The 27,239-nt window shown below is 51.7% G+C and overlaps 1 protein-coding gene across 1 annotated transcript in view; it reads right to left on the minus strand.

Annotated features, from left to right (window-relative positions):
• The window catches only part of ATP6V1B2 (ATPase H+ transporting V1 subunit B2), a 28,860-nt gene extending 3,885 nt beyond the window's left edge, over nt 1-24,975 (minus strand). The window contains exons 1-12 of the mRNA XM_062199422.1: nt 24,826-24,975; nt 16,936-16,991; nt 9,972-10,070; nt 8,883-8,976; nt 8,697-8,774; nt 8,044-8,183; nt 7,668-7,769; nt 7,241-7,338; nt 6,330-6,453; nt 3,160-3,310; nt 1,322-1,404; nt 584-688 (exon numbers count right to left, since the gene is read on the minus strand). Of these exons, the coding sequence (XP_062055406.1) occupies nt 584-688; nt 1,322-1,404; nt 3,160-3,310; nt 6,330-6,453; nt 7,241-7,338; nt 7,668-7,769; nt 8,044-8,183; nt 8,697-8,774; nt 8,883-8,976; nt 9,972-10,070; nt 16,936-16,991; nt 24,826-24,961 (1,266 nt within the window). The 5' untranslated portion in view covers nt 24,962-24,975. The remainder of the gene's footprint in view (nt 1-583; nt 689-1,321; nt 1,405-3,159; nt 3,311-6,329; nt 6,454-7,240; nt 7,339-7,667; nt 7,770-8,043; nt 8,184-8,696; nt 8,775-8,882; nt 8,977-9,971; nt 10,071-16,935; nt 16,992-24,825) is intronic.
• Between the last annotated feature and the right edge of the window lie 2,264 nt (nt 24,976-27,239).

The following is a 27,239-nucleotide window of genomic DNA, read 5'->3' on the forward strand; positions in this document are numbered from 1 at the left end:
ACTCGGCGAAACACCCACTTCCTCATCAGCTTACGATGAGTAGAGCGCTTGGACCTAGCGTTCACGGCTAAGCCACGGACCAACTCATCTCGAAGATCTCCCGGGAAGTAGCTGTGACCACAGCAGGTTCACCATTCGACTTTCAGGTCAAAGGATCTGCCCTCACTTGACGTCCGGTGAAGACCATCACCTGACTGGCCGTCAGGCGTGTCATGGAGTGCACACAACCGTGCCCTGTACTTTTCTGCCCATCGCTTCATATGTTCAGCAAGAAACGGGTCCTAGGGTCCTTTCGGGACTATTCTACGGTTATTACTGAAGTTACTAACAGAGCATTAATAAACAATGACTACTGTGTTTTCAACGCCAAAACTCCATAGCATTAGACTCAGGCCTCAAACATGGAGTTTTTATCTCATTCGCATCTATCCTGATGCGAGAATAGGTTGCCGTGGCCCTGAAGAGTGATTATACAGCCCACATCCATTCCACACTGAGTCTTCTCGGGTGGGAGAAGAAAGCGCTAAGGGAGAAGACGAGAGCAAGGGGCGGAATGGAGCAGCGCCCTGCGGAGCGCACGTACCAGCTGGTTGGAGACGTCGGCATGATCCTTCCTGGTCATTCCTTCGCCAATGGCCGACTTCATCAACCGCGACAGCGAGGGCAGCACGTTGATAGGCGGGTAGATCTTGGGTAGAACAGGATGGAGTTAATACTCCACCAAAGTACACACGTCAAGCCTCACCGGTAGTGAAAAAAGCACCTGAAACTCGCTATCAGCCGTCAGTCTCTCAACACTGGCAGCGTTTGCTGTCCCTAGGTAAGTTCAGTGTCTTCCCAGGAAGGAGAGGCAGTAAAACACTGACAGCATCGTATTTGCTCTGAGCACCGAATCTGAGAGTGTGACACCCACAACACGGTGCACGGCTGCTTTGGGAAACTACCAACGTCTGCCTGGTGCTCACGTCCAAGTAGTCTTCCGCCCTGACTCAGTCACTCCAGCTAAGAGCCGACATCAGAAGCCAGCACGTGGAACGGGACTGCCCAAAATGTGTCCCTACTGATGACAAGACGGGCAGGTAGGGCCACGACAGGAGCGTCCCCCACACAGCAGAGACACAGGCTCTATTTGAAGACGCAAGGAGGAAGTGGGCCTTCCGCAGTCGGGCACTCTGCCCGCGTCGAAGCCTGGTGCACAGAAATGACCACCCACAGCCGTGTTTGAGACCAGTCAGGCCGAGGCTGCCCAAGGCAGTAACTCACGAGGGTCACTCCCATCATGCCACAGGGCAGTGCCATGGTGCGGCGCCGGGGCCAATACCTGTCTGTTGTGCAGCTGCCTGTCCACGTAAATCTGCCCCTCCGTGATGTAGCCAGTCAGGTCAGGGATGGGGTGGGTGATATCTGCCGGAGGAAGACACGCACTTGTAGTTATGAGGTCTGAAGCGCCCCGTCGCCTATGCCCAAACCCGCAGGACGCCCACCTGTCTCACCAACAGCACCACCGACGAGGGGACCGTACGGGCACTTGCCTGGGATGCCGGAGAGCCTGTGCGTCTGTGCTGCCCTGGGGGGAGGCTGCCTAACGAAGCTGGAGACGGAATTCCAGCCTTGGTTCTGCTCTCGCTACCTGGAACTGTCCCCTCAACGTGCAAGCAGACTTCTACTGCCGACATGGGTGCCCTTACAGAGTGCCAAGCTGGCGCCTCCTGAGAGAACACTCTCGGCTTCTCAGCCACTCCGGGTGGGCCTGCAGCACGCAGCACACAGCATGCATGGACGGGGACGGGGGCGCCACACCGCGCGGGCAGCACGACACTTCCACAGTGTCGGTCTAACCGCATGGAATCATCATTCTGTAGCTACTTCCTTGTCAGAGGCAGCCTGGTGCAGAGTGTGAATTATGAACCCAGGCTGCCTGTGTTTCTACATCCATCACTTCTGAACCCGAGCACGTCTCCACCCTGCCCCCCACGCCTCAAGTCGCCACGAGGCCCCAGTGAGCGAACACTAACGAAGCACTCAGAACAGTGCTCCAGGCCAGGGCACTACTGCTGGTTCTGGAAAGATCTTCTAATAGTGCTTTTTATTTTTATGTATTTATTTATTTTTATTTGACAGGTAGAGTTATAGACAGTGAGGGAGACACAGGCCGGCACTGGGGCTCAATAGGCCTGCGGCGCCGGCACTCTGGGTTCTAGTCCCGGTTGGGACGCCGGTTCTGTCCCGGTTGCCCCTCTTCCAGTCCAGCACTCTGCTGTGGCCCAGGAGTGCAGTGGAGGATGGCCCAAGTTCTTGGGCCCTGCACCCCATGGGAGACCAGGAGAGCACCTGGCTCCTGGCTTCGGATTAGTGCGGTGCGCTGGCTGCAGTGCGCCAGCCGCAGTGGCCATTGGGGGCTAACCCAACGGAAAAGGAGGATCTTTCTCTCTCTCTCTCTCACAGTCCACTCTATCAAAAAAAAAAAAAAAAAAAAGAGAGAGAGAGAAAGACAGAGAGAAAGGTCTTCCTTCCGTTCGTTCACTCCCCAAATGGCCGCCACGCTGTGCCGATCCAAAGCCAGGAGCCAGGTGCTTCTCCTGGTCTCCCATGTGGGTGCAGGGCCCAAGCACCTGGGCCATCCTCCACTGCCTTCCCGGGCCACAGCAGAGAGCTGGACTGGAAGAGGAGCAACCGAGACTAGAACCGGCACACATATGGGATGCCAGCGCCGCAGGCAGAGGATTAACCAAGTGAGCCACGGCGCCGGCCCCCTAATAGTGCTTTTTAGAAACTGAGGTGAGAACCGAAGTCGTCAACATGAGAGGAACTGGGCCCAGTCTCCCCCAGGAGCTGCACCCAGCACCTTCGGACACTGTAGAGGAAGCCCTGCTTAAACACCCTGTCCCTAGAGTTGTGGTCTCCTCGTGTAGGGACCACAGATAGTGTCCTGCCAATAGCAGGCACTCAATAACACCTAAAGAATGAAAACTACCACTGCAATTTACAAAGAGCTGCACACCCAAGGCATGGAACTGGGGATAGTTTGCAAATGAAGAACGGGTATTCAGGCAAAACCACAACCTCCTGGAGGACAAGTTCAAGGGCAGGCGCGGTCTCTGTGAACCCAGGTCCTGACAGCGACTCGGCCGTGGGCCCGAACGAACATGGGGCACTCACCGTCGTTAGGCATGGTGAGGATGGGGATCTGGGTGATGGAGCCGTTCCTGCCCTCCACTCGGCCTGCGCGCTCGTAGATGGTGGCGAGATCTGTGTACATGTAACCCGGGAAGCCGCGCCGCCCGGGAACCTCCTCCCTGGCTGCAGACACCTGAGGGGGAGTCGAGGACAGGAGCGTCACACGTCACGGACACGCAAAGGCAAGCTCCATCAGGACGCCCGGGGACAAAGTCGGGGACCCCGTCCTGTTCGCGTCCAGTGCTGTCTGTGGGTGAAAACCTGCCTGCAACTGTGTGAATCACAGGAAGTTAATTTTGAAACCGAGAGAAGATGCTTGGCTCTCTGATCTGTCTCGTGCAGTGGGCTGAGCTCCAGCTGGATGAACTCATCCCGACAAGGTGATGAGAGAAGGAAGTGGCCACCAGGAATCTCTGTTGCCCTTCACACATGTCTTAACTGAGCCCTCACAACTACCCTAGGAGCAAGGCCACGCTGGGGTCCTCCAAAGCCAGCAGTCCGTGCCACTCCACGGCGAGAACAGCGGGCTTTCCCTCGGAGACTCGCGCCTGGTAAAACGCAGGTGTACACAGCAGACCACGGCCACCAAGAACCCTACGGCGCTGTCAAGAACAGTGCCACGGGCCACTTCGGCACTGCCACGAGACTGGGCGCGCAGGCTGCAGAGCACCTGTGACCGATAGATGGCGAGACAGCGGCACATATGCTTCTAGAAACCGTCATGGTGATGTGGCAGAATAATTTTACATCCGCCGAATTTCAGCATCACAACGGAAAGTCTGGGTCTTTAAGTTCTCTATGTTTAAAGAACTTCTTACTGCACTTTACAAAGCTAACGGTCTGTTATGGAGGGTAAAAGAATCTAACCCTTTACCAGAATCAATCAATCAATCAATCAATCAGTATCTCTCTCTCTCTCTCTCGCTCTCTCTCTCTCTCTCTCACACACACACACACACACACACACACACACTGATTTTCATCCACGGTTCCTGGCTCAAAACCCTCTCCCCAAGACAGGTCACGCTATCTATTATACTACAATTTCTCTTCCCCAAAGCAGGCCCCACAAACTCTAGTCCTTCCCACCTTTTGGTCTTGTCCAGTAGCAGCTCCCAAGATGCTCTCATCTCAAGGGGTCCTGCCCCACAACCCGGAGGAAGGAAAGCTGCACAGGGACCAAGGAGAGGCTGACACACAGGCCACGCTGGGTCTCCCCTCCCTGTCACCTCCTCTCTGTCCCATCACGCTTCTACACATTCCATGCTTCGACTGTTCTTATGCAGTGCAGGCTCCAGGGAGACCTCAAAGGACGGAGAGTGGGTGGCTGGGCACAAGGCACACCCAGAGCGGGCGCGGAAGCTTTGTGGCTCTTTCCCCACATGGCTCCTCACCTGTATCCTCTGTAACAGTCTCCACAATAAACAGCAGAGGTAAGTATTTCCCTGAGTTCTGAATGGAGCCGAGGTGGTGGCTAAGGGATGCTAGAACGGGGCTGTGGGCCCAGGAGTGGCCTGGAGACCGCAGAGCCCGCGTCAGCCTTGGCGTCCCTCTGTGCTGGGACGCTGCCCTCCAGTCAGGTCCAGGTTTAGCCTGCCGTCTCCCCAGACTCTTAACCATGACCTACGGCCCGCGAGACACCTGCTGCACCTTTGTAAGCTCTATGACTGAGGGCCAGTGCAGAAAAAAGATTCACAAGGATTCACAACCTAATCCTGTCCAAAGGATGAACAAGCCCACTACTGCCTCTCCCTAGAAAAGATGACATCAGAGCACGGGAGTGTGGCGTGTTCGCCTCGTGAGTGACCCAGATGGGCACTTGTACCAGGCACTTCCTCTGAGACCTCAGGCGATCAGTGACCAAGACACCAACGTGTCTTGTCTAAAACTGACTCAATGCACACACCAACACTGTGCGAAGTATAAAACCAGGAACCAACTGGAGCTCGCGATGCAGCCACTGCGGCCACGGCTTCCGGGCTTACACCCTCCCTTGTCGCTTTCCTGAGCAAACTCCAACTCGATGACTGTGGCTGACAAGGGTCCGTCTTGGGGACTGGACTACAGGGCATCACAGGAGTGCTGGGCGTGTGTGGGAAAACCCCACACATCTGGTGTCGGAAGTGCTCTGGCTGGGCACAGAGCAGGACACACTCAGTGTGGGTTTTCAGCCCGGGGCACTGTGGCCGAGAGATGTGCTGACGGGCCGTAGGCAATGGTAAAAAGCTGGGTCTCTATGGAGCACAGTCTCCAGAAGTCTCTCTTTCCTTCTTACGGCCTTAAAACTTACTCAAAGTTTCTGTAATCTGTATTAAAATAAACACCCCCCAAAACTTCTGGGTAACTGCTGGAATCTTAACAGGGTCTCTAAATTAGCACTGAGTCTTACAAAGAAAACCGTGAAAAAAGTGCTTCAAGAATACGGCTGCTATGTACTTAAATATCAACGTCACTGAAGCTGGAATTCCGAAAAGGGCTACAAATGGAGTCACCAGCTAGACAGACGCCTGGGAGAGCAACTAAACAAACACCCCGGCATCATTCACTCCCTTCACAGGCAGTTCTTGTTTCTTTAAAGATTATTTGAAAGGCAGAATGACACACACACACACACACACAGGGAGAGGAAGAGGGAGGGAGGGAAGGAAAAAAGAGAGAGAGAATCTTCCATCCAGTGGTTCACTCCCCAAATGGCCAAAACAGCCAGGACTGGGCCAGGACAGAGCCAGGAGCCAGGAACTCCATCTGGGTCTCCCACATGGGTGACAGGAGCCGGAGCGCCTGGGCCACCTTCTGCTGCTTTCCCAGGCACCTCAGCAGGAAGCTGCACTGGAACTGGAGCAGACAGCCCCGATATGGGATGCTGGCATTCCCTGCAGTAGCTTAATCCACTGTACCACAATACCAGACCCCACACAACAAGTGAGACGAGGTGACAGTGTAATAGGGTGGTCATTTAAACCCAGCTCTCATCATTTCTGTCAAGCTGACAGAAAAGAAGTTGTACTTTCCTTTCTGACTAATTAAGGCATTCTACTAATGCAGGAGCAAAGAGCTGAAATAAATGGTTAAACACCCCCCATCTCCCCAAGGAATAACGGGCCGTGCAAATGCACCTGCCCTGCTTAGCTGGGAAAGTGCGCAGACGGTACCTCCCGGAGCGCTTCCGCGTAGGAGCTCATGTCTGTCAGGATGACCAGCACGTGCTTCTCACACTGGTAGGCCAGGAACTCCGCCGTGGTCAGAGCCAGGCGAGGCGTGATGATTCGCTCGATGCTGCAAGGGAACACCAAGGCCCGGGTCGCTCACACCTCATGGCAAGCAACAAAACGACCCTGGCGTCTGTGACAGGTGTGACATACATGGGGGCGATGTCCCCGGGCACAGCCGTGTGCTTACGGAGTGCGAGTTACCCAGCGCTGCCAAGTTAAACTGATTCCAGCTGGCTCTGCACAGCCCTAAGTTCTGCGTCCACAGATCCAACCAACCATGGACTGAAACACATCAGGAATAAAACTACTGCCTCTGCGCCGTTTCTTGTCCCCGCTTCCTGAACAAGACAACGTAACTGCGTACACAGCGCTCACGTGGTGTCACCCAGAGCTACTGACAGCCGACGAGAACGTGCCTCAGCTCCACACACACCCCACCCTCGGGGGCCCTGGCCTCCATGGCCACGGACAACGAGGGACGGCTGCGTCCTACACATTTCTCAGAGCTGTACTTTCTCCAAGCCGACACAGCTTGGGAGTGAGCGCAGGACGAAGGGAAGAAAACACAAGCCAGGTTTCTCAGGTAAGAGGGAACAAGTCATTTTATTGAGCATCGACTGTATGCAAGGTCATTTATATGTGTGATCTCATTTAACCTGTGAGCCGAGGGTTCTACCTGTTACATTTTACAAGCCTAAGAGCCTGAGCAACTTGCTCACAGCCAGGTCCCCAGTGAGAAGCTGGAATTTAAACACACACTGCCTCCCCCAGGCCTGCATGCCTTCCCTACTCTCAGGCTCCATCCTGACCCCGAGCGTGGGCGAACAAAAGCAGCAGCTCTGTTTACTTACGTTGGGTCATTCGCCAAGTTCAAAAACAGGCAGACATTGTCCATTGAGCCATTTTCTTCAAAGTCAGATTTGAAGAACCGGGCAGTCTCCATGTTTACCTAAACAGCAATGACTTCGTCAGTGCTGGGAGAAGGAAAATTCTCAACCTTTATGTCTGATGGAGGCCAGCCTGCGGGTGTGGGCTTCCTTCTTCAGCGCTCACCACGTTCTCCCAGAAGCACAAGGCGATTGCTCTCGAGTTTCACTCAAGGGCTAAGCTGTAATCCTGAGCCCAAGTGCAGGCTGCAACTCCTCCACCCAGAGATAAATGCAATTGTGTGTGTGTCATTTACCACACTGCTCTACAACACAATGTCTATGTCATACTAGAGCTGAAAAACAACAACAACAACACAACAACAAAAACACCAAACTTATACATACTTACACCCATAGCAGCAAAGACAATTGCAAAGTTTTCTTCACTGTAGTCCACGACATCTTTGGATTTCTTTACCAAACCAGCCTGGCGGCAGATCTGGGCTGCAATCTGACGGGGCACAGGAAAAGCAGCACGCTGAAATCCCACGTCCCACTTCCACAACAACCCGTCTGCGGCTGTTCTCTGAGGTTTTACGCAAACCTCCCCGGCACCACCATTACGTGCTCTGAGAAGCGAGCAGACAGCCGTGAACAAAGAGGCGGTGTAACTGGATCACGCAGTCACGCAGGGTATCTGAACACCCTCGTGGGTTCTCAGTCCCACGCTGCACACGGGGCGTGTGCCCTGCCAGACGTGAGGCCCCGCAGAGCCCTGCGCTCACCTCATTGTGTGGCAGGCCAGCGGCCGAGAAGATGGGGATCTTCTGGCCCCTGGCGATGCTGTTCATGCCGTCGATGGCGGAAATGCCGGTCTGAATCATCTCCTCTGGGTAGATCCGACACTGGGGATTGATGGGCTGACCTGCAGGGGAAGTTTGATGTGCACACGTCACTCATGAGGGGAAGCGGATCAAATCAAATTTAAACGGAAAGAAAAGCAGCAGAAGCCCAGATCTGTATAAAACGTCTCTTTCTGCTCTTAAAGATACTGGTTATTTTTGAAAACGGAAAGTGGACGTATTTTTTTCTCTTTAGTCTTCCCTAGACTCACAAAACATGTCGTGGCAGAAGTGCAGTTACTCAGTACAACAGAAGTACAGCAAACAAGACAGCGGCTCCAACTCCAGAGTTACGCTTCACCACACTCAGATCTACCCTGGTGACACGCTACGGTATCTTACGACGTTACATAATATTTTAAGATAATTTACAGGAAACATTACTGCATTGAGTAATATAATAATCTCATGTGTTACCTACGGCGAGCATCGGGTACCTACTTAAAATGATACCACAAACGTCACTCTCTAGCCAGCAAAGGTATAGACAGACCACGGCCACTCCCCCAAACACAGAAAGCCACTCACTGCCCTACCCATGATGTCCAGGAAGTCCTCAGCCAGGACCACAGGGCCTCTGTCGATGGGCTTGCCCGAGCCGTTGAACACGCGACCTGTGAGACAACACAAGATGGCACAGGTACTTGGACTTCCCAGCGCTCATCCCTTTTCCCGACTTTGTGGACGTACGCGTCTGAAAACGAACAGCTCCCCGCTCTTACCAAGCATATCCTCAGACACAGGCGTCCGCAGGATATCCCCGGTGAACTCACAGGACGTCTTCTTGGCATCGATCCCTGAGGTCCCTTCGAAGACCTAGGGAGAGAGGGGAGTGGGCAGGGGGGTAAATGAAAGTCAGGTGTTATTTGTCTATTAAGCAGCCTCTGTAAAGAACGATATATAGGGGCGGAACTGTGGGTTAAAGCCCCAGCCTGCAGCACCCGCATCCCATATGGGCGCCAGTTTGAGTCCTGGCTGCTCCACTTCTAATCCTGCTCCCTGCTAATGTGCCTGGGAAAGCAGTAGAAGATGGCCCAAGTGCTTGGGCCTCTGCACCCACATGGGAGATCCAGAAGAAGCTCCTGGCTCCAGATGGGCTCAGCTCTGGACCTTGTGGCCATTTGGGAAGTGAACCAGCAGATGGAAGACCTCTTTCTCTCTCTCATTGTCTCTACCTCTCTCGGTAACTCTTTCAAATTAAAAAAAAAAATCATAAAAAAATAGAATGATGTAAAAAAAAGTACCATGCGCAAACGTGTACTACTTTTAATATAATGAACAAACGTTTGTGGCAATGAACTAAACCGCTAACCCTGAGACCAAGCATCACGCCTGCAGGCTGAATGCTTCAGGCAAGCTACGGATGCCTTTTCCATTTTTATTCTAGGGCCATAGAAGGAAGGGGCGGGGGGTGGGGAGGAGCAGTCAGGCCTCGTCCATTCTGCCCACCCCTGCTCTAGACTATCTTAGGGGCACGTGTTACAGGATTCCCATCACCAGGTAACATTAGAACCAGGAGCTGCGAGACCACTGAAGGACAAGCTTCAGCATGGTTCTGGTTCCATCGTATAATCCGTGAGTTCTGCTTTTCACCTACGGCGCTGTTCCATACTATCCGGTGTTGTTATTTTTTTTGAAGTCATTTTCCCAGTGCAGTGACTGGAATGGATCTAGGTCAGCAATGGCGGGTGAGAAATCCTTGCCAGGATTCCGGCGCCTGAGCCGGCAGTCACTGTCTGAGCAGCACTCCCCCCACCCGTACCTGTGAGAAGGCAACAGCCCAGCTGGGCCGGCTTCATAGCGGCGCGTACCTGGACCACTGCTTTGGAGCCGCTCACTTCCAGGACTTGTCCGCTTCTCTTCGTGCCGTCTGGCAGCGTCAGGTGGACAATCTCGGCATACTTGGGAAACTACACAGGAACAAAAGAGCAACCAATAACCAACACCGTGAAAGCGCTGCAGATCACCAGACGGCGCTATCCCTACCACAGAGAGCGTGTCCGTGCAGCCCTCGTGCCCTCCACACACACAGGCACACGCTCAGAGCTCACACTGTCCTCTCAGCTCCCTGACACAGACACAGTCCTCCCCAAGCACCACAGAGGACCGGCCCCAGCACCCTCTGCACACAACACACGACGACGCAGCATCTGTGTGCAACCTACACAATCCTCCCCTGTGCTCATAACCATCTCTAGATAATTCCATGCAAACAGCTGTTACACTGCACTGTCTAGGGATGAGACAAGAGACAAGTCTGCCCAATTTTCTGCGGAAACACTTCCGATCCCCAGTGCGTGGAGTGTGCAGTTCTGAAGGCTGACACCAGCAAACAGCAGGAGGTCTCAAGCCCACAACAACGGGAAAGTCAAAACGGACTGACTGCCCTCTGTGTGTTTTAAAGGCTTGTGACTAAAGAAAGAACTTGCAGGTAGCCCTGTTCCCACGTTTGCTGTCTGGGCTGCGTGTCTGTGCACTGTGGGAGGGGCAGGTGAAGGACCACACGCCACTAAATAATGATTACCATAACAAAATCACGCTCGGGTCATCCCTTCAGTCTACCTTCCCTGGCCAGATGCGCAGTCTTCTAACCTAGTTTTACTCTTCTAAAACACATGTCTCCGAAAGTCTAGGGCTTCATTTACATATACAGCAGCCTGGCAAAGGTATCGCTCTGCAACTTCTTTTTCTTCTATTTTACCGTGGGTGCTTGGCATAACAAACTGTCATGTAAATAGGAGGGGTTTCAAAAACCTCACGGAAGATGGAATTCAACAGTAAAAACCTCAAGGAAAATGGAATTCAGAAGGTAAGTATTTTGGTATGAAAATTCTGAAATACGTGCCTTTGGGGGGGAATACGCATTTTCTATGAACTTTGTGGAGATCCCCAGGATTTTAGAGACGTTCAATGTGAGTAACTCGGCACCCCAGGATCAACATTAGAGCAGACACAGCCCTGAACTTAGGCTATCAGAAATGGTGCAGTGAGCACGCTAGTCTGTGCCCAGGCTGTGTCCTGTCTTGCCAAATTACTCTGCAAAGAACTGCATTAGCTTACAGCCCCACCAGCAGTACCTAAAGGTTCCCTTCCCTCCATCTACACCCTCTTTTTTTTTTTTTTACAAAAACTCTTTCTTCCTCACCTTGAGTCAGGGACAGGACAGACACACAGGGCTCCCATCTGCTGGTTCACACGCAAAAGGCCCGCAACGGCTGCAGCTGAGCTTCAGACAGAAGCGGGAGCAGCAGTGTGACCCAGGTCTCCCGTGTGGTGCTAAGAACGCATCCTGGAACGCTCAGCTGGATTTGAGCACTCCATGATGGGACACAGGTGTCCAAACAATGAGGCTACTGCCCACCCACCCTGCAATTTTAATTTTTGCCATTTGGATAAAGTAAAAAAAGCCACCTTTTTTTTTTTTTATTTTATTTTATTTATTTTTTTTTTATTTTTTTTTTTTATTTTTGACAGGCAGAGTGGACAGTGAGAGAGAGAGACAGAGAGAAAGGTCTTCCTTTTGCCGTTGGTTCACCCTCCAATGGCTGCCGCGGTAGCGCGCTGCGGCCGGCGCACCGCGCTGTTCCGATGGCAGGAACCAGGTGCTTATCCTGGTCTCCCCTGGGGTGCAGAGCCCAAACACTTGGGCCATCCTCCACTGCACTCCCTGGCCACAGCAGAGAGCTGGCCTGGAAGAGGGGCAACCGGGACAGGATCGGTGCCCCGACCGGGACTAGAACCCGGTGTGCCGGCGCCGCAAGGCGGAGGATTAGCCTGTTGAGCCACGGCGCCGGCCAAAAAGCCACCTTTTTAATTCGCATTTTCTTGACTTCTGTTAATACTGCTTGTTATATCCACGCACGTGGACACTGACGATTCAGATCCCACTTTCTATAAACTGCTTATTAACACCCTTTCCTCACTTACCAAGAGAATCTTTTGTAGTCATTTATAGGAGTTTTAGTGATTCTTTTTGCAAATATCTGCTCTCAGCCTGCATCTGTTTTAATTTTATGGTGTCTTTAAAGTTTTAAAGACATTTATGTAATAAAATGAATGGCAGTCCCTTTTTGATGCCTTTTGTGTCTTGTTGAAGAAACATCCCACTTGCCATCATAAAATGGTCCTCTGCTGACTTTCTCAATCACTGTGGTTCATTTTTCATGTTTCGGCCCTTAATCCATTGAGATTGACTTCTGGCATCTAACTTTATTTTTCCCCTTCTCGTTTTTATTCTTTTTCACACATAGGACACTCCTAGGGATGGAGGGGCGCTGGTTGCCGGGGGAACAAGCAGGTGAGTGAGGACATGGCACTTGAGCCCATCCTCTGACCTCCAGTGAGAGGGAGGAAAGGCTGACTCGGCACCACAGATGTCCACACAAACCCCGACCAGAGGAGCTGGGGAGTTGCTGAGCGGGTACAAGAACACGGCCGCGTGCCGAGAGCAGGCTCCAGGGGACAGCAGCTCCTGTGCTCAGGCCTTCAGGACCTCACTCCGTGACTTCCTCACTGGCTGTTCACCAGTACCCTCCCACAGGCTCCCAAAGTCACCACCGCTTTCCCTGGGGAGCAAGCCACAGTGGCACAGACATCTGAGGAGATGGAGCCTCTAGCCTATGGGGTCTACAGTCAGCGTCACCACTGAATTAAACCAGAGGTCACCCTGCAGGGTCCCGCAAACCCTGAAGCAAAGCACTAGGAGCAGCAGCAGAGAGAGGATTCAGGGTGTCCCCTCCACTGACTTAAGGGAGTCTCCTTCATGCACGCTGTGTGCTGCAGGCTCTGGTGGATACCTGTGCAGGGTTTCAAAGTTTGCTCTATTCCTTTTTCTTTTTTTTTTTTTTTTTTAAATTTTTGACAGGCAGAGTGGACAGTGAGAGAGAGAGACAGAGAGAAAGGTCTTCCTTTTGCCGTTGGTTCACCCTCCAATGGCCGCCGCAGTAGGCGCGCTGCGGCCGGCGTACCGCGCTGATCCGATGGCAGGAGCCAGGTGCTTCTCCTGGTCTCCCATGGGGTGCAGGGCCCAAGCACTTGGGCCATCCTCCACTGCCCTCCCTGGCCACAGCAGAGAGCTGGCCTGGAATAGGGGCAACCGGGACAGGATCGGTGCCCCAACTATTCCTTTTTCTTTAAAGATTCATTTACTTATTTGGGAGGTAGAGTTACGGAAGGAGACAGAGGGAGACAAAGAGAGGTCTTCCATCTGCTGGTTCACTCCCGGGACAGCTACAACAGCCAGGGCTGGCCAGGCTGAAGCCAGAAGCCAAGAGCTTCTTCCAGGTATCCCATGTGGGTGGCAGAGGCCCAAACACTTGGGCCATCTTCTGCTGCTTTTCCCCACACCATCAGCCGCAGCTAGCCTGGCGCCCGTATGGGATGCCAGTGTTGCAGCTGGTGGCTTTACCTGGCACTCCACAATGCTGGACCCTCTATCCTTTGTTTTCTAAAGAAGCTTTCTTTTTATACTGAAACAAGTAATTTCACCAGATACTTTTTCTTCTTCCTGTATTCACTGAGAAGATCCCAAGTCTTTTCTAGCTTAATCCACAAATGTGCTGAGTTAACACTGATATGTTTTGTTGTAACAAATCATCTTTGTATTACTGGGGAAAACTACTTGGTGATAATTTTGTGATTTTTTTACTTGGGCATTTTTGCTAACGTCTAACATGTGGATGATTTTATTATGGATTTTAGAGTCTGTGCTTATAAATGAGAACAGCTTTTTTTTTTTTTAAAGATTGATTTATTTATTCAAGAGGAAAATGAGAGAGAGAGAGAGAGAGAGGGAGAGGGAGAGAGAGAGGGAGAGGGAGAGGGAGAGGGAGAGAGGGAGGGAGGAAGGGGCTTCCAACCACTCCCCAAGTGGTAACAACAGTCAAAGCTTGGCTGATCCAAACCAGGAAGGCAGAGAAGCTTCTTCCGGGTCTCCCACATAGGTGCAGGGGCCCAAGCACTAGGGCCATCTTTCACTGCTTGCCCAGGCCCTGGCAGAGAGCTGGATGAAGAAGAGCAGCCAAGACTCGAACTGGTGCTCATATGGGATGCTGGTGCTGCAGGTGGAGGCTTAGCCCACCCTGCCACAGCGCCGGCCCTTAGTTCCCCGTTTTTCATTGCTAATGCTACCCTTGGTCAGTTTCACAGGAAGACTCTTGAACTCCATAAAAATGAGCGGGCAGCAATATCTGCACCTTCTGTTCTGATACAGTTTGTACAGGATTATCTGTTCCTTGGTCATGTGTGTGTGCTTTCAGTTAAAAACCAAAATAGGGGCCAGAGGTGTGGCGTAGCGGGTAAAGCCGCCGCCTTCAGTGCCGGCATCCCATATGGGCGCTGGTTCGAGTGCTGGCTGCTCCACTTCCGATCCAGCTCTCTTCTATGGCCTGGGAAAGCAGTGGAAGATGGCCCACGTCGTTGGGCCCCTGCACCCACATGGGAGACCCGGAAGAAGCTCCTGGCTCCTGGCTTTGGATTGGCGCAGCTCCAGCTGTTGCGGCCAGTTGGGGAGTGGACCAGTGGATAGAAGATCTCTCTCTCTCTAACTCTGGCTTTCAAAGAAAGAAAGAAAGAAAGAAATCTTAAAAAAAAAAAAAAAAAAAAAAAAAAAAACACACACCAAAAACAACAGAAAAACTACCTCTGAATTTCAAGGTATAAACTCACTTTTTTTTTTTAAACTAGCTACTTACAATGTATTTACCAGTCTTTCCTTATCTAGAGCTTTATCCAAGGTATCATTCAATGAAACTGTTAACAGCTCTTTCTCTCTTACATTGTTCCTTGAGAAGGTGTTTTGTTTTTTGGTTGCTTTCCTTTAAAGATTATTTATTTGAAAGACAGAGTGACACACACAGAGAGACCTTCCATCTGCTGGCTCCCACCCCTTATGCCCACAGGAACCAGGAACTCCATCTGCGTCTCCCACACGAGTGGCAGGAACCCAAGGACTTGGGCCATCTGCTGCACACAGGATACACATTCGCAGGAAACGGGATGAGAAGCCGAGGGGCCAGGACTCAACATAGGTGTCCCAAGCAGCAGCTTAGCCAGCTGCGCCACAGAACCGGCCCTCCCCCCAAGTCTCCCAAGGGCCCTGGTGGTTCCCTCCGCCTCCACAGCACTCAGCAGGGACACGCACTCACACTGCAGCGCTGCTGCCTTGCCGGGGTCCTCCTCGCTGTTCACCGCATTTTATGAGGAGCTAAGAGCTCAACACAACTAAACCTGACTTATTCTGGGGGCTGTTTTTCAATACACTAATGTAGGAAACTCTTTTTCAAATATGAACCCCAAATTTTCTCTAACAGAATACGGGGAGGAAAAAAAGACTACAGGGTAAAGAAACACATAAAGCTTGCTGCCATTTTCCTCAAAAACAGAAGTGCAGGCACCTGGGGCAGCGCTGCGGCACGGTGGGCTAAGCCTCCGCCTGCGGCACCGGAACCACGTGGGCGCCAGTTTGAGTCCCGGCTGCTCCCCTTGCAATCCAGCTCTCTGCTACTGCACCGGGGAAAGCAGTAGAAGATGGCCCAAATCCTTGGGCCCCTGCACCCACGTGGGAGACCCAGAAGTTCCTGGTCCCTGGCTTCAGATCGGCTCAGCTCCAGCCACTGCAGCCATTTGGGGAGTGAACCAGCGGATGGAAGACCTCTCTGCCTCTTGTCTCTCTTTAACTCTCTCAAATAAATAAATAAAATCTTTAAAAAAAAAAAAAAAGTATAAGCTTTCTTCCCTGACAGAATCTTAATGGGCACCTAAGTCTTGTACAACCCGAGTACCATACGGTGAGACTTTGCATCAACCTGCAGAGTAGTGGGAGACAGTGGCCAGGAGTCAATGCGCTAAGCTCAATATGCAGATTAATCTGTACACGGACTTTGTCACACACAAAACATTATCTTGGTGACACAGACGAAGAGACAACGCACTCTGCCCTTTCTCTATGAAACAGTTCTCATTTTGGTTTGTTTACACGGGGGTCACATGGTAAACACACTTCCCTACCTCTCAACAGACTAGCAGTTGTGTGCTTCTCCCCGATGAAGAACGACTCTTCTAAAAGGCATACTATACAAATTAGCTTCTCTGAAAATAATCCCATCACAGAACCGAGGCAGGAAGCTTAGCCCAGGGTGCCCAATTCTCACCTATATTCTAGGCTACTCTTTCCAAGATGATAATAATAGGGTTTATAGTCGAGATGGCCAAAAAAAGCAACATGGCACTACAGAGCCTCCCAACTGAGTGCAGGAAAACGACTCTCTGCTCTAAGGTTTTAGGTACTGCTGAGATGATCTGCTCTGTACATTCATTACCTCAATAACAATGCAGGCCCTCAGAGACACACAGGATATTCAAGAGCTTAGAGCTTAGTGGAGAAGATAAGCCCAGCACTAAGAAGGAACCATTAAGCGTGGCATTCTCTGATATATGCCTAAGATGCCATTTATCTGTACCATATCCCACAGGTTAGAAAACCCACTCCTGAATACCACCGTGGGTTTTTCTAGTAATAAATCCTGTAAAGGAGCATTGGTTTTTCTTCCTTTCTAAATGTGCAGGAACTCAAGGCCACACACAGAATCCCCAGCAGATCGCGTCCTAAAATCCAGTCGTCTGACTTCGGGTCTAAAACTCCTGTCTCCCATATGGCATTGACATTCAGACCAAAGACTGCTGAGAAGCCAGGACAAGGATTTAAAGTGCACTGAACAGGACGGAGGGCCATCTTGTTAACGTGAACAGTCAGTCCACGGCAGACAGCAGCGTTACCTTGACATGATCCAAGATCACCAGCGGGCCATTGACTCCCGACACAGTCTTGTAGGCTAGAAGGAAACACAGAAGGGTCGGCTTTAGTCACACAGCACAACGGCCTAAATGACCCCTCCAGGACTGTGAGGGCGGCTGGGTGGACACTAGCACCTGGGAATGTGGGTGTGGCTGAACGAGGGAAGAAGCAGGCCAGCATTTACCCACCCAAAGTGTTGTCCTCCAGCGATAACCTTCCGAGGTGATCTCCCTGTCCAGGGGGCAGCCCAGGGGATCTTCCCCACCCTGCACCTGCACCTGCACCAAGGAAGCTCTGGGAGGAATTCCGGGAATTCTGCGGCCGGCAGAGGAGAAACAGCAGCCCACAGGCATATCCACAAGAACTCCAGTCTGAACGCAGACCGGGCTCTCCGGTTCTCTCTGAGGCCCGTCAGGCTTGGTCTGGATTCTTTTTTGCACTAAGGACTGCCAATCAGCCGTCTCCAGTGACAGTATTTCCAGAACCCTCCTCTGCTTTACTTTATCACACTCCTTCTAACATGGGACAGTCAAAAACCTACAGTAATTTTCAGCGAAACTGGTACAAGTACATTTGTGCTTGCACAAGTTATAATCCATCTTCATCCACACACACTCTGAATTCTTGCTATGCGCAGGTCAGTGCTCTAAGCATGTGACACAGAAGGACGGGCTCCCTGCCTGTGCGGGGAGGAGGAGTCAGTGTCAGGAGACTGGAGTCCAACCAAGGCACGCAGCGCAAGTCAGGGCCACAAGGCCTCGCTCACTGAGGCATCCAGCCGAGCACAGGAGGAAGGGAAGCCGTCCTTAAGAACCTTCAGCACAAGTGACACAACTCACGGGAGAAAGCTAAGGAAACACAGCCCTCTAAGGTAGGCGGTATCATGAAAACGTGGTCACTACAGAGCTTTGTGACGGAGGGAATGGGCCAAGGAGAGGCCAGGGTCCAGACAAGGTCAAGTGTCCTTTAAAACACTTGAAAGTCAAAGGTCAGAGGAACATTCTCCACCGCCCCAGGAAGAAACCACTAGTCTGCTCTTGAAGGTACAGTCCCAACTCCTCCACTTAGAAAGAAGGCCGCCATCCCTCAACTGTACCGCACCTACTCGTGACAAGCATACTGGGGTCCTGTACCAGACAGAACACACGGGAGAGGGTAACTCCAACAACTTCGGAAGTCATGACATTTCACCCAGCTGTTTCAGAGCAGCTGAAAAACACATGCAAAATTAACTTACGTGAAGCTGCCCATCAGTTGGGCATTTTTCACCTGCCTGATAGTATATGACGAGCCCAGTACACATGTGGACCCCCAGGAACGAGGAGACCATCTGATAACCAATCACTAACACTACGGGGTTAGGATTTAAACCACAATTCCGTCAGCCCAAGGCCCATAGGTGGAGAGCCCAGGGACAGAGCAGGCAGGCACACCATCGGGAGCCCCAGGAGGTCACTTAAACCCAGACATCTGCCTGACTGCCTCCGTCATGGACCTCACTGAGTTTTTCTTTTCTGAAAACCTTATGCAGAAGACAAGCTGCAAGTTTAAAAAACAAGCTAGGGCCGGTGCCGCGGCTCACTAGGCTAATCCTCCACCTGCGGCGCTGGTACCCCAGGTTCTAGTCCCGGTTGGGGTGCCAGATTCTGTCCTGATTGCTCCTCTTCCAGTCCAGCTCTCTGCTGTGACCCGGAAGGACAGTGGAGGATGGCCCAGGTCCTTGGGCCCTGCACCCACATGGGAGACCAGGAGGAAGCACCTGGCTCCTGGCCATTTTGGGGGTGAACCAATGGAAGGAAGACCTTTCTCTCTCTCTCTCTCACTGTCTAACTCTGCCTGTCAAAATAAATAAATAAATAAAAATAAAAAACAAGCTAGCTGAATGGTTGGTGACATAGAAGGAACCAACCCTTCCCAAAGCAAAACCACATAAGACCCCAGCTGTGGCATGTCCTGCCGCCTCCGTGAAAACTCACTCTCCACTGTTTTAAAATCATCTAATATCTTTGGCCGGCGCCGTGGCTTAACAGGCTAATCCTCCGCCTTGCGGCGCTGGCACACCGGGTTCTAGTCCTGGTTGGGGCACCGGATTCTGTCCCGGTTGCCCCTCTTCCAGGCCAGCTCTCTGCTATGGCCCGGGAAGGCAGAGGAGGATGGCAAGTCCTTGGGCCCTGCACCCCATGGGAGACCAGGAGAAGCACCTGGCTCCTGGCTTCGGATCAGCGAGATGTGCCGGCCGCAGCGGCCATTGGAGGGTGAACCAATGGCAAAAAGGAAGACCTTTCTCTCTGTCTCTCTCTCTCACTAGCCACTCTGCCTGTCAAAAAAAAAAAAAAAAAAAAAAATCTAATATCTTTTAAAAAATCACCTTCCCCTTCTAAACAATTTCTTCACTGTTCTCAGAGCCTTCCAAATCCCCTTTTTTACCCAATGACTTTTTAAAATTACTACATGGAAGTAGGAAGTGTTTTCTTAACACCCGGGTTTTAAAAATACAGAAACACAGATCTTTTTAAAATCTTTCTTTAAACATTTGAGGGCTGGGGAGGGGTATAGTTTCCAGACTTATAAGAGACTGTTTCTAATAGAATGTGACACCAATTAAAATCCCCCAGGTCCTGAACATCCTCCTTCCTTTTCCAGCGAGACTACCTCCTTTGAACTTCCAATCCAGACAACTATGCTTCAGAACCTCATGTTCCAAACTCCAGGTCATTCCAATCTACGAAGTTTTGCCAGTCACGAGTCCAAAGAATGACCAAGAGAAAGAAACACCAGTCATGGTTTTTCCTGGAAACACTGAATCCAGCTGACTGCCACAGAAGACAAGATTCCACTTCATCAAAGGGGTGCCTGCATTTGGCTACAACGTTCACAGCCTTTCAAAAGCCAGTAGGTAACCCCGGAAGTTATCTGATGTACAGCAACAACCCGTGTGATGAGGGCTTGTCAGGACTTCTCATTTCATCTCCACACCAGACCCCAGTTAACTACGGTCACTCCAACTTTTGGAAGAGAAGCAGTCTGCTCAGAGAAATCAAGCAGCCTGCCCGACGCCCAACAATCTGAACCTGTAGTCTGGCTCCGGAGTCACTCCCTCCCTAACTTTACCGCAGCCCCTGTTCCTACCCTAACTGGTCATTTGGTGTGTGTGGGTGGGAGGATACACTCTGGCACTTCTATCTGCAAGAGTTACACAGCAACTCCCACCATGCGAAGTAATTTTATGAGACGGAAATTTTAACTGAGAAATGGACTATTTTTACAAACATCGAATGCACCAGCCGGATGACCCTGTGCCCACATTTTGCCCTTTCTGTAGGGTAACCTTCTTTCCAGTGGAATCCCAGCAAAGAACTTAACGGAGGTGACTCTGCAGTGTTCCCTCACTGGAAGTCATGAAAAAATGAGACCACTTCCCTCAGACACCACAGGTCAAACACACTTGGTTTAAATTCAGCTGACGGGATGGGCGTTGTGGTGGAGCGGGTCGGGGCGGCTCAGGCATCCCATATGAGCGCTGACTCAAGTCTCGGCTGTTTCACTTCCTACCCAGCACCCTGCCTAATGCGCCTGGGAAAGCCCAGGATGGCCCAAATGCTGGGACCCCTGCCACCCCCGTGGGAGACCCCGAAGGAATTCCAGGCTTCTGGCTTTGTTCTGGCCTGGCCCTGGCATTGCCACCATTTGGGAAGTGGATCAGCAGATGGAAGATCTCTGTCTCTCTAATTCTGACTTTCAAAGGAATAATAAATCTTTAAAAAAGTAAATTAAACTGACATATAAGAATGAAGCAAATAAATGTTATAATATAAACTAAGCAAAAACATTACCAAACTTTGTACCTAGAGACTGCTTCAAACTTTTTTTTTTTTAAAGATTTATTTATTTACTTGAGAGAGTTACAGAGAGGTGTTCCATCCACTAGTTCACTCCCCAAATGGCCACAAAGGCCAGAACTGAGCTGATCTAAAGCCAGGAACCAGGAGCTTCTTCCGGGTCTCCCACGTGGGTGCAGGGGCCCAAAGACCTGGGCCATCCTCTACTGCTTTCCCAGGCCATAGCAGGAAGCTGGATCGGAAGAGAAGCAGCCGGGACTCAAACCGGTGCCCATATGGGATGCTGGCACCGCAGGCAGAGGCTTAACCTCCTACACCACAGCGCCAGTCCCTGCTTCACACTTTGTACAGACCATCTGAAGATGCGTGAAGTGACTGCATCTGCATGAAATGTTGCAAGGCAAATGAAACTGGCACACTTCAGCAAAATATAATATGGCCCTGAGAAGTCTCTTACCACACGTAGGAGCCAAGCTTGTAACTGTCTTTGCTTTCTGTAATTCTAAGGTTGGCACTCTATGACCTGGTAACATTTCTCACCCTATAATTTTAAAATATGCAGATCATACCATTCTAGCATTAGGACAAGAAGGTACTAGAAAACAGCTTATGGGGCCAGGGTTGTGGCGTAGTGGGTAAAGCTGACACCTGCGATGCTGGCATCCTACATGGGCCATTCTAGTCCTGGTTGCTCCACCTCCCTGCTAATGGCCTGGGAAAAGCAGCAGAAGATGGTGCAAGTGTTTGGGCCCTTATACCCAAGTAAGAAATCCAGATGAAGCTCCCGGATCCTGGCTTTAGCTTGGCAAGCCCTGGCATTGCAGCCATTGTGGAGTAAACCAGCAGAGGGAAAGTTTTTCTATCTTTAACCCTGACTTCAAATGAATAAAGAAATCTTAAAAAAAAAAAAAAAGTCTACAAACTAGAGCTCTTTTCCATAGCAATAAACTACTTGCAAAGAAAACTGGACAGAGGAAATGAAATTAAGCACTATCTTTCATCTTCCAACAGGGGGATTTACACAGCTTTCCTCAGTGCTACCAGTAACAGTCCAAAGTAGACACACCAGTTTGGAGTTTGGCTGTCAAAGAATAACTTCTTAGCAGTTCCTCTTCAAGGTCAAAACCATGCACCAACCACATACATGCTTCCGTGCATCAGAATCACAGCTACTCTCCTCCTGAGGCATCCAAATGAACGTGGACTTGAGTCCACAGAGGCTTCCAAAGGAGGATCAGGACAGCCCAGCTGCCACACGCTCATACTACACAGCTAGCGTGCTTTACCACCACCAAGTCTCCCCCTTCCACTCTGAACTATCAAGCAGACAAAATTTACGAGAAGGTTTGAAGGGGCACTTACTTTGTCCTCCTGTAGGCTAAGAGACTGCTCAGCCCTACGAACGCTCTCGATGGTTGGGACACACTCGAAGGGAGATTTCAACAGCCATTGCACAATAAGAGTCAGAGTCCCTCACCTACGCCTTCAACAGCAAAATAAAAATCCTGTTGTGCAAGACCAAGGACTCCCACCTCGAGGGTGGCTCCAGAACAAAGCTGAGAGGAGCCCTTGGACCTGCTGCCGCGGCCAGCTCTGCTTCGTGACGCCGAGCAACGCACGGGGTCTCCAGAGACCACCAGATCCAGAATTGCTCACGGCTTAAAAGAAAGTCAAGTGTTCGTTCCTTCTAGTGTTAGAAATCCCACGAAAGTGCTCAAGCTGATTCTCTAAAGTCAAGTCTAACTGTCTTGTTTTCCATTTCTTGTTATCAGCTTTACAGTCTTTAAACTTTTTTTAAAAAAAGATTTATTTATTTGAAAGGCAGAATTACAGAGGGGGGGGGGGAGAAAGAGAGAGAGAAAGAGAGAGAGAGAGAGAGAGGTGTCTTCTATCCTGGCTCACACCACAATGGCCAGAGCTGGGCTCATCTGAAGCCAGGAGCCTCTTGCTGGTCTCCCACATGGGTGCAGGGGCCCAAGGACTTGGGCCATCTTCTACTGCCTTCCCAGGCCATAGCAGAGAGCAGGATCGGAAGAGGAGCAGCTGGGACTTGAGCCGGTGCCCACATGGGATGCCGGCACTGCCGGTGGTGGCTTTACCCGCTGCGCCACAACACTGGCCCTTTGAAGCTGTTGTTTAAATAGTACAGTGGAACTGTTAACTCCATTCCTTCATTTCAACGACACCCACGAAATAACTGCTATTACACGTCACCTTAGATGGTGTCATCAGGCTTCAGCTACAAAAATGAAGATTAGTATTGACTCAGAACCACTTAGAACTGTTGATGAGAATAAAATAAGTGGCAAATCAGGAAAAGGATGACATTGAAGTGCACTTAGTTGTTAGCCTAGGAGTGTAATACACTTCCTAAAACGGTATTTATTATTGGAAGGGCACACAGATAGAGACAGAGAGCTCCCACCTGCTGGCTCACTCTCCACATGCTCACAACAGCCAGGCCTGGGCCAGGCCTAGGCTAAGAGCCCAGAACCCAATCCCACCGGGGTGGCAGGGACCCAAGAACTTGAGCCATCACCACTGCCCAGGTGCACATTAGCAGGACGCTGGAATGCAGAGCGCGCCAGGCCCTCTGCCCCAGGATGTGGGTGCCCTGAGCGGCAGCCTGAAGGCCAGGCCCTCTGCCCCAGGATGTGGGTGCCCTGAGCAGCAGCCTGAAGGCCAGGCCCAATGGCTGCATCCATTTAAGCTTTTTTCCCCTAAAGAATAAGCATGGCACAGAAGGGAAACTCAACCAGGTATTCCAACCCCCTCCTCTGGTTCCACGGGTGTTGAGGCTCTGCCCACCCTATTACCAGAACAAGGCGCAGAAACCCAGCTCATACAATTACGAGAGCCTTCTACGTGCCGGGTACGGCGCGAACAGAAGCAGCTCCACTCCCCGGCCTTTTACACCTGTGCTGCAACAACTCTCAGGGCAGGAGGAACCCGGGCTGCAGAGGGTCTCCAGCCAGCACGGAAGCACACGCCCCTCTCTAGGGCACCCGAATCCAGGAGTACCGGTTACACAGCGTCATTGTGTCGGGCTGAGTGATACATTACAGGGAAACCACCAGACTCTAACCTTTCTCCAGACGCGCCCCTGTGCTCAGACCAGGAAAAGCAAAGCTTCCAGATCCAATTCCCAACAGAACCCTGTCATTCTCAGATCCGAAATGCACGGCCAGGCTTCCCCTAACCATCCTGAGCCAGGGATTTTCGTTCAGATAACCCCCCGCCGGCACGGGCTAACTGCTTCGCCGGCGTCAAAGGCACATCCCAGCGAGCCAGCGTGGATGTGTTTTCCTTCTTCCTCGCGCTGCAGTGCGATCACATGACACTGACAGCTCAGGGAGGGATTAGTCAGGCTGGGGAGGCCCAGACGAAAAGGCCCGCATCCGAAATGCTTTCTCACCACCCGCAAGCAGGCACCCTGTTGCAAACGCAGTCTCCGCACCTGGGGCAACACCAGGTACTACGGTGCCGAGTTTCCAAAAAAAAACAAAAACAAAAAACAAAAACAAAAAACCAGTCCGTCTGCACGGCTCAGACCCCCTTCCCAAGGAGGCCGGGCAGAGGTCTGAGGCGGCCCAGCTGCCCGCGGGCTCAGCACAGGGGGCCCCTTGGTGGTCGCGGGGCCCCGTCCGCAAGCCCACGCCTCTGCGCACGCTGCATGCGGGCGACGAATGGAGAGGCGACGGCGGCAAAGGGCCGACTTCTATCGGCCCAGCTCCTGCTCTGCCAATCACCGGGAGCCCGCAGCTGGGCCCGCGCCCCGGCCGCCGGCACCGTGGACCCGTCGCCCGGGACTCGCGGGACGCAGCGGCCCTGAGGGGCAGGTGCACCGGCCGCGGCCCAGCCAGTCACGCAAAGCTTAGGGACGCCAGAACCTCCCAGAGATGGAGACTCCCGGGCCAGGGCTGCGGGCACGCCAGGGGGAGGATCAAGCCCGCCGATTCCCGCAAGCCCGCAGGCAGCCCGGGGCTGGGTGGGAGCAGAGGCGGCGTGTGCGTCTCGCTCCCCGGTACTCACTGAGGCGGGGCTGAGAGAGGTAGTTCCGGGAGACCGCCAGCGCCTGCTCCCGCGCCCCCGCCGCCGGCCCGCCGGGGGCCACGGGCAGCTCGGGAGCGGCCCCGTTCACGATCCCCCGCATCGCCCGCAGCGCCATCTTGTCTCTTCCGTCCCGACTGGCCCCGCAAGCGGGGCTGCGCAGGCGCAGATATACGGGGGCGGTGCGTGCGCCCAGGCCCCGCCCCCTGCGCGGCGGAGCCACGCCCCCTCCGGGCTCGTGACGCGTGCTGCGCGTGGGCTGGGCGGGCGCGCGCGGCGCGGGGAGCTGACCAGCGTGCTGGGGCGGGCGTGGCCGGGGTCCCCGAGGAGAGGGGCGGCGGGTGGTGCTGGACGCCCTGGGCCTTATGTGTGGGAGCTGAAATTAAAAAAAAAAAAAAAAATTCAGCAGGGACACGGACGGCTGATTGGCAGGGCGTGGGAGGATGGAAGATTCTGGATTAAAAAGGGGTCCTTGATGGTGGCAAAGCTACCTCAGTGTCGTTATTAGCCAAAGGAGTAGGGTATGGTCTGCTCTGGAAATGCAACTTCTCAGTGGAGTGACAGCACAGTGTCCAATCAGCAGGAACTGGAAAAGGAGGGTTTTTTTTTGTTTTGTTTGATTTTTTTTTTTTGGACAAGGGCAAAGGATGACGTATGAGGATGCAAAATTAACGGAAAATGGAATTAAAATTAACTTCTTTGTTGGTGCAAAAAAGCAGAGATCCGTGCATACTTTTCTAATGAACACATTCCATGAACTTTTCAAAGGCCGGGTATATAACTAGTGGAGTTTATGAATACGAAACTTCAAGATACTATGGGAAGAAAAGAATTTAGCACAGATATAGATCAATGAGAATACTGGGAATCGTGTTTATGCATTGATAAAAATCAGAAGATGTTAAGCGGTGATATAAATGGTGCCGCAGATTGGGAGGGGATCTTTTCCCTCTAAAATGTGCGTTGAATATCTCAAAGTCACACACACTCATATAGAGACTACTGCCTTGGAGGGCAGGGGCTAGCGAAGTGTTGTGTTTAAGGGGTATGGATGACGAAGTCAGACAAATATAAAGCCCTAATTTCACTAGTTCCATCACTGGGAACAAAAATGTATTTTCTTTAGGTGTCAATTCTCTTATTTATAAAATGAGGAGAATAATAACAGCTTTCTTTTTTTTTTTATTTTTTATTTTTGACAGGCAGAGTGGACAGTGAGAGAGAGAGAGAGAGAGAGAGAGAGAAAGGTCTTCCTTTGCCGTTGGTTCACCCTTCTAATGGCCGCCGCGGTAGCGCGCTGCGGCCAGCGCACCGCGCTGTTCCGATGGCAGGAGCCAGGTGCTTCTCTTGGTCTCCCATGGGGTGCAGGACCCAAGCACTTGGGCCATCCTCCACTGCACTCCCTGGCCACAGCAGAGAGCTGGCCTGGAAGAGGGGCAACCGGGACAGGATCGGTGCCCCGACCGGGACTAGAACCCGGTGTGCCGGCGCCGCAAGGCGGAGGATTAGCCTGTTGAGCCACGGCGCCGGCAATAACAGCTTTCTTACAAACTTGTTCCAAACATTAAAAGAGAGGAAGAAGGCAAGGCCTGTGGCAAATGGCATTGTTACTGTTACATAACGTGTTTCACTGATTGATAATTTGAATTGCTATCCTCAGGCTGCTTTCTCAGAGTTCAGTGCCGTGTCTCCCTAACTGGTTGGTATTAAGCAGGGACCGTAGCTTATAATTTTCTTGTGTCTTCCATGGAAAGTGCCTAGCAAGGTAACTTACTCACAAGATTTCATAAGTACGTATTACATGAATGAAAATATGCCACTCTTTCCCCATAATGAAGTTATCCATCCATTCTGGTCTTCCATAGAAACAGTCCCCTCCCCCCCCCCCAAGGAACAGCCATCCTGCTCAGTATGCTGGTTACTGTCCTCTTATTAGAATCCTATTCTTAATTTACCCCCAAGGAATGCAAAAATGGCTGGCCCTAGCAGAACAGGATTGTCAGCGGAACAGGAGTCCCAGTCTGGTTCTCCCCAGGCTGACTGTCTTGTCTCCTTGCGTACACAGCGTGACCTTGGGCTAACACTCAACTCCTGGGAAGATTTCACAGCGTGGGTGACTCTCAAGGATTTAAAAGCCCTTACAGAAATTGGCACCTTAGAAATGCAAATTCTTGTTCTTTTATTACAAACATCTATTAAGGAAGAAAAATAAGGGAAGGCGAGAAAAGCTCAGGAGGTGACCTAATATTCCCCGTGGTATGTGTGTCTCTCTTCGTTTTTTGGGAAGTCTTGATGAAGGAAAATGTTACGAAGGCAAACCACAGAAGATTAAGTCAATAGGCCTGTATATTTCCATGTAAGGAAACACAAGCCAATATAAAATTTCAGTGTAACAT

This window comes from Lepus europaeus, chromosome 8 (genome assembly GCF_033115175.1).
Source record: "Lepus europaeus isolate LE1 chromosome 8, mLepTim1.pri, whole genome shotgun sequence".
Classification (NCBI taxonomy): Eukaryota; Metazoa; Chordata; class Mammalia; order Lagomorpha; family Leporidae; genus Lepus; species Lepus europaeus.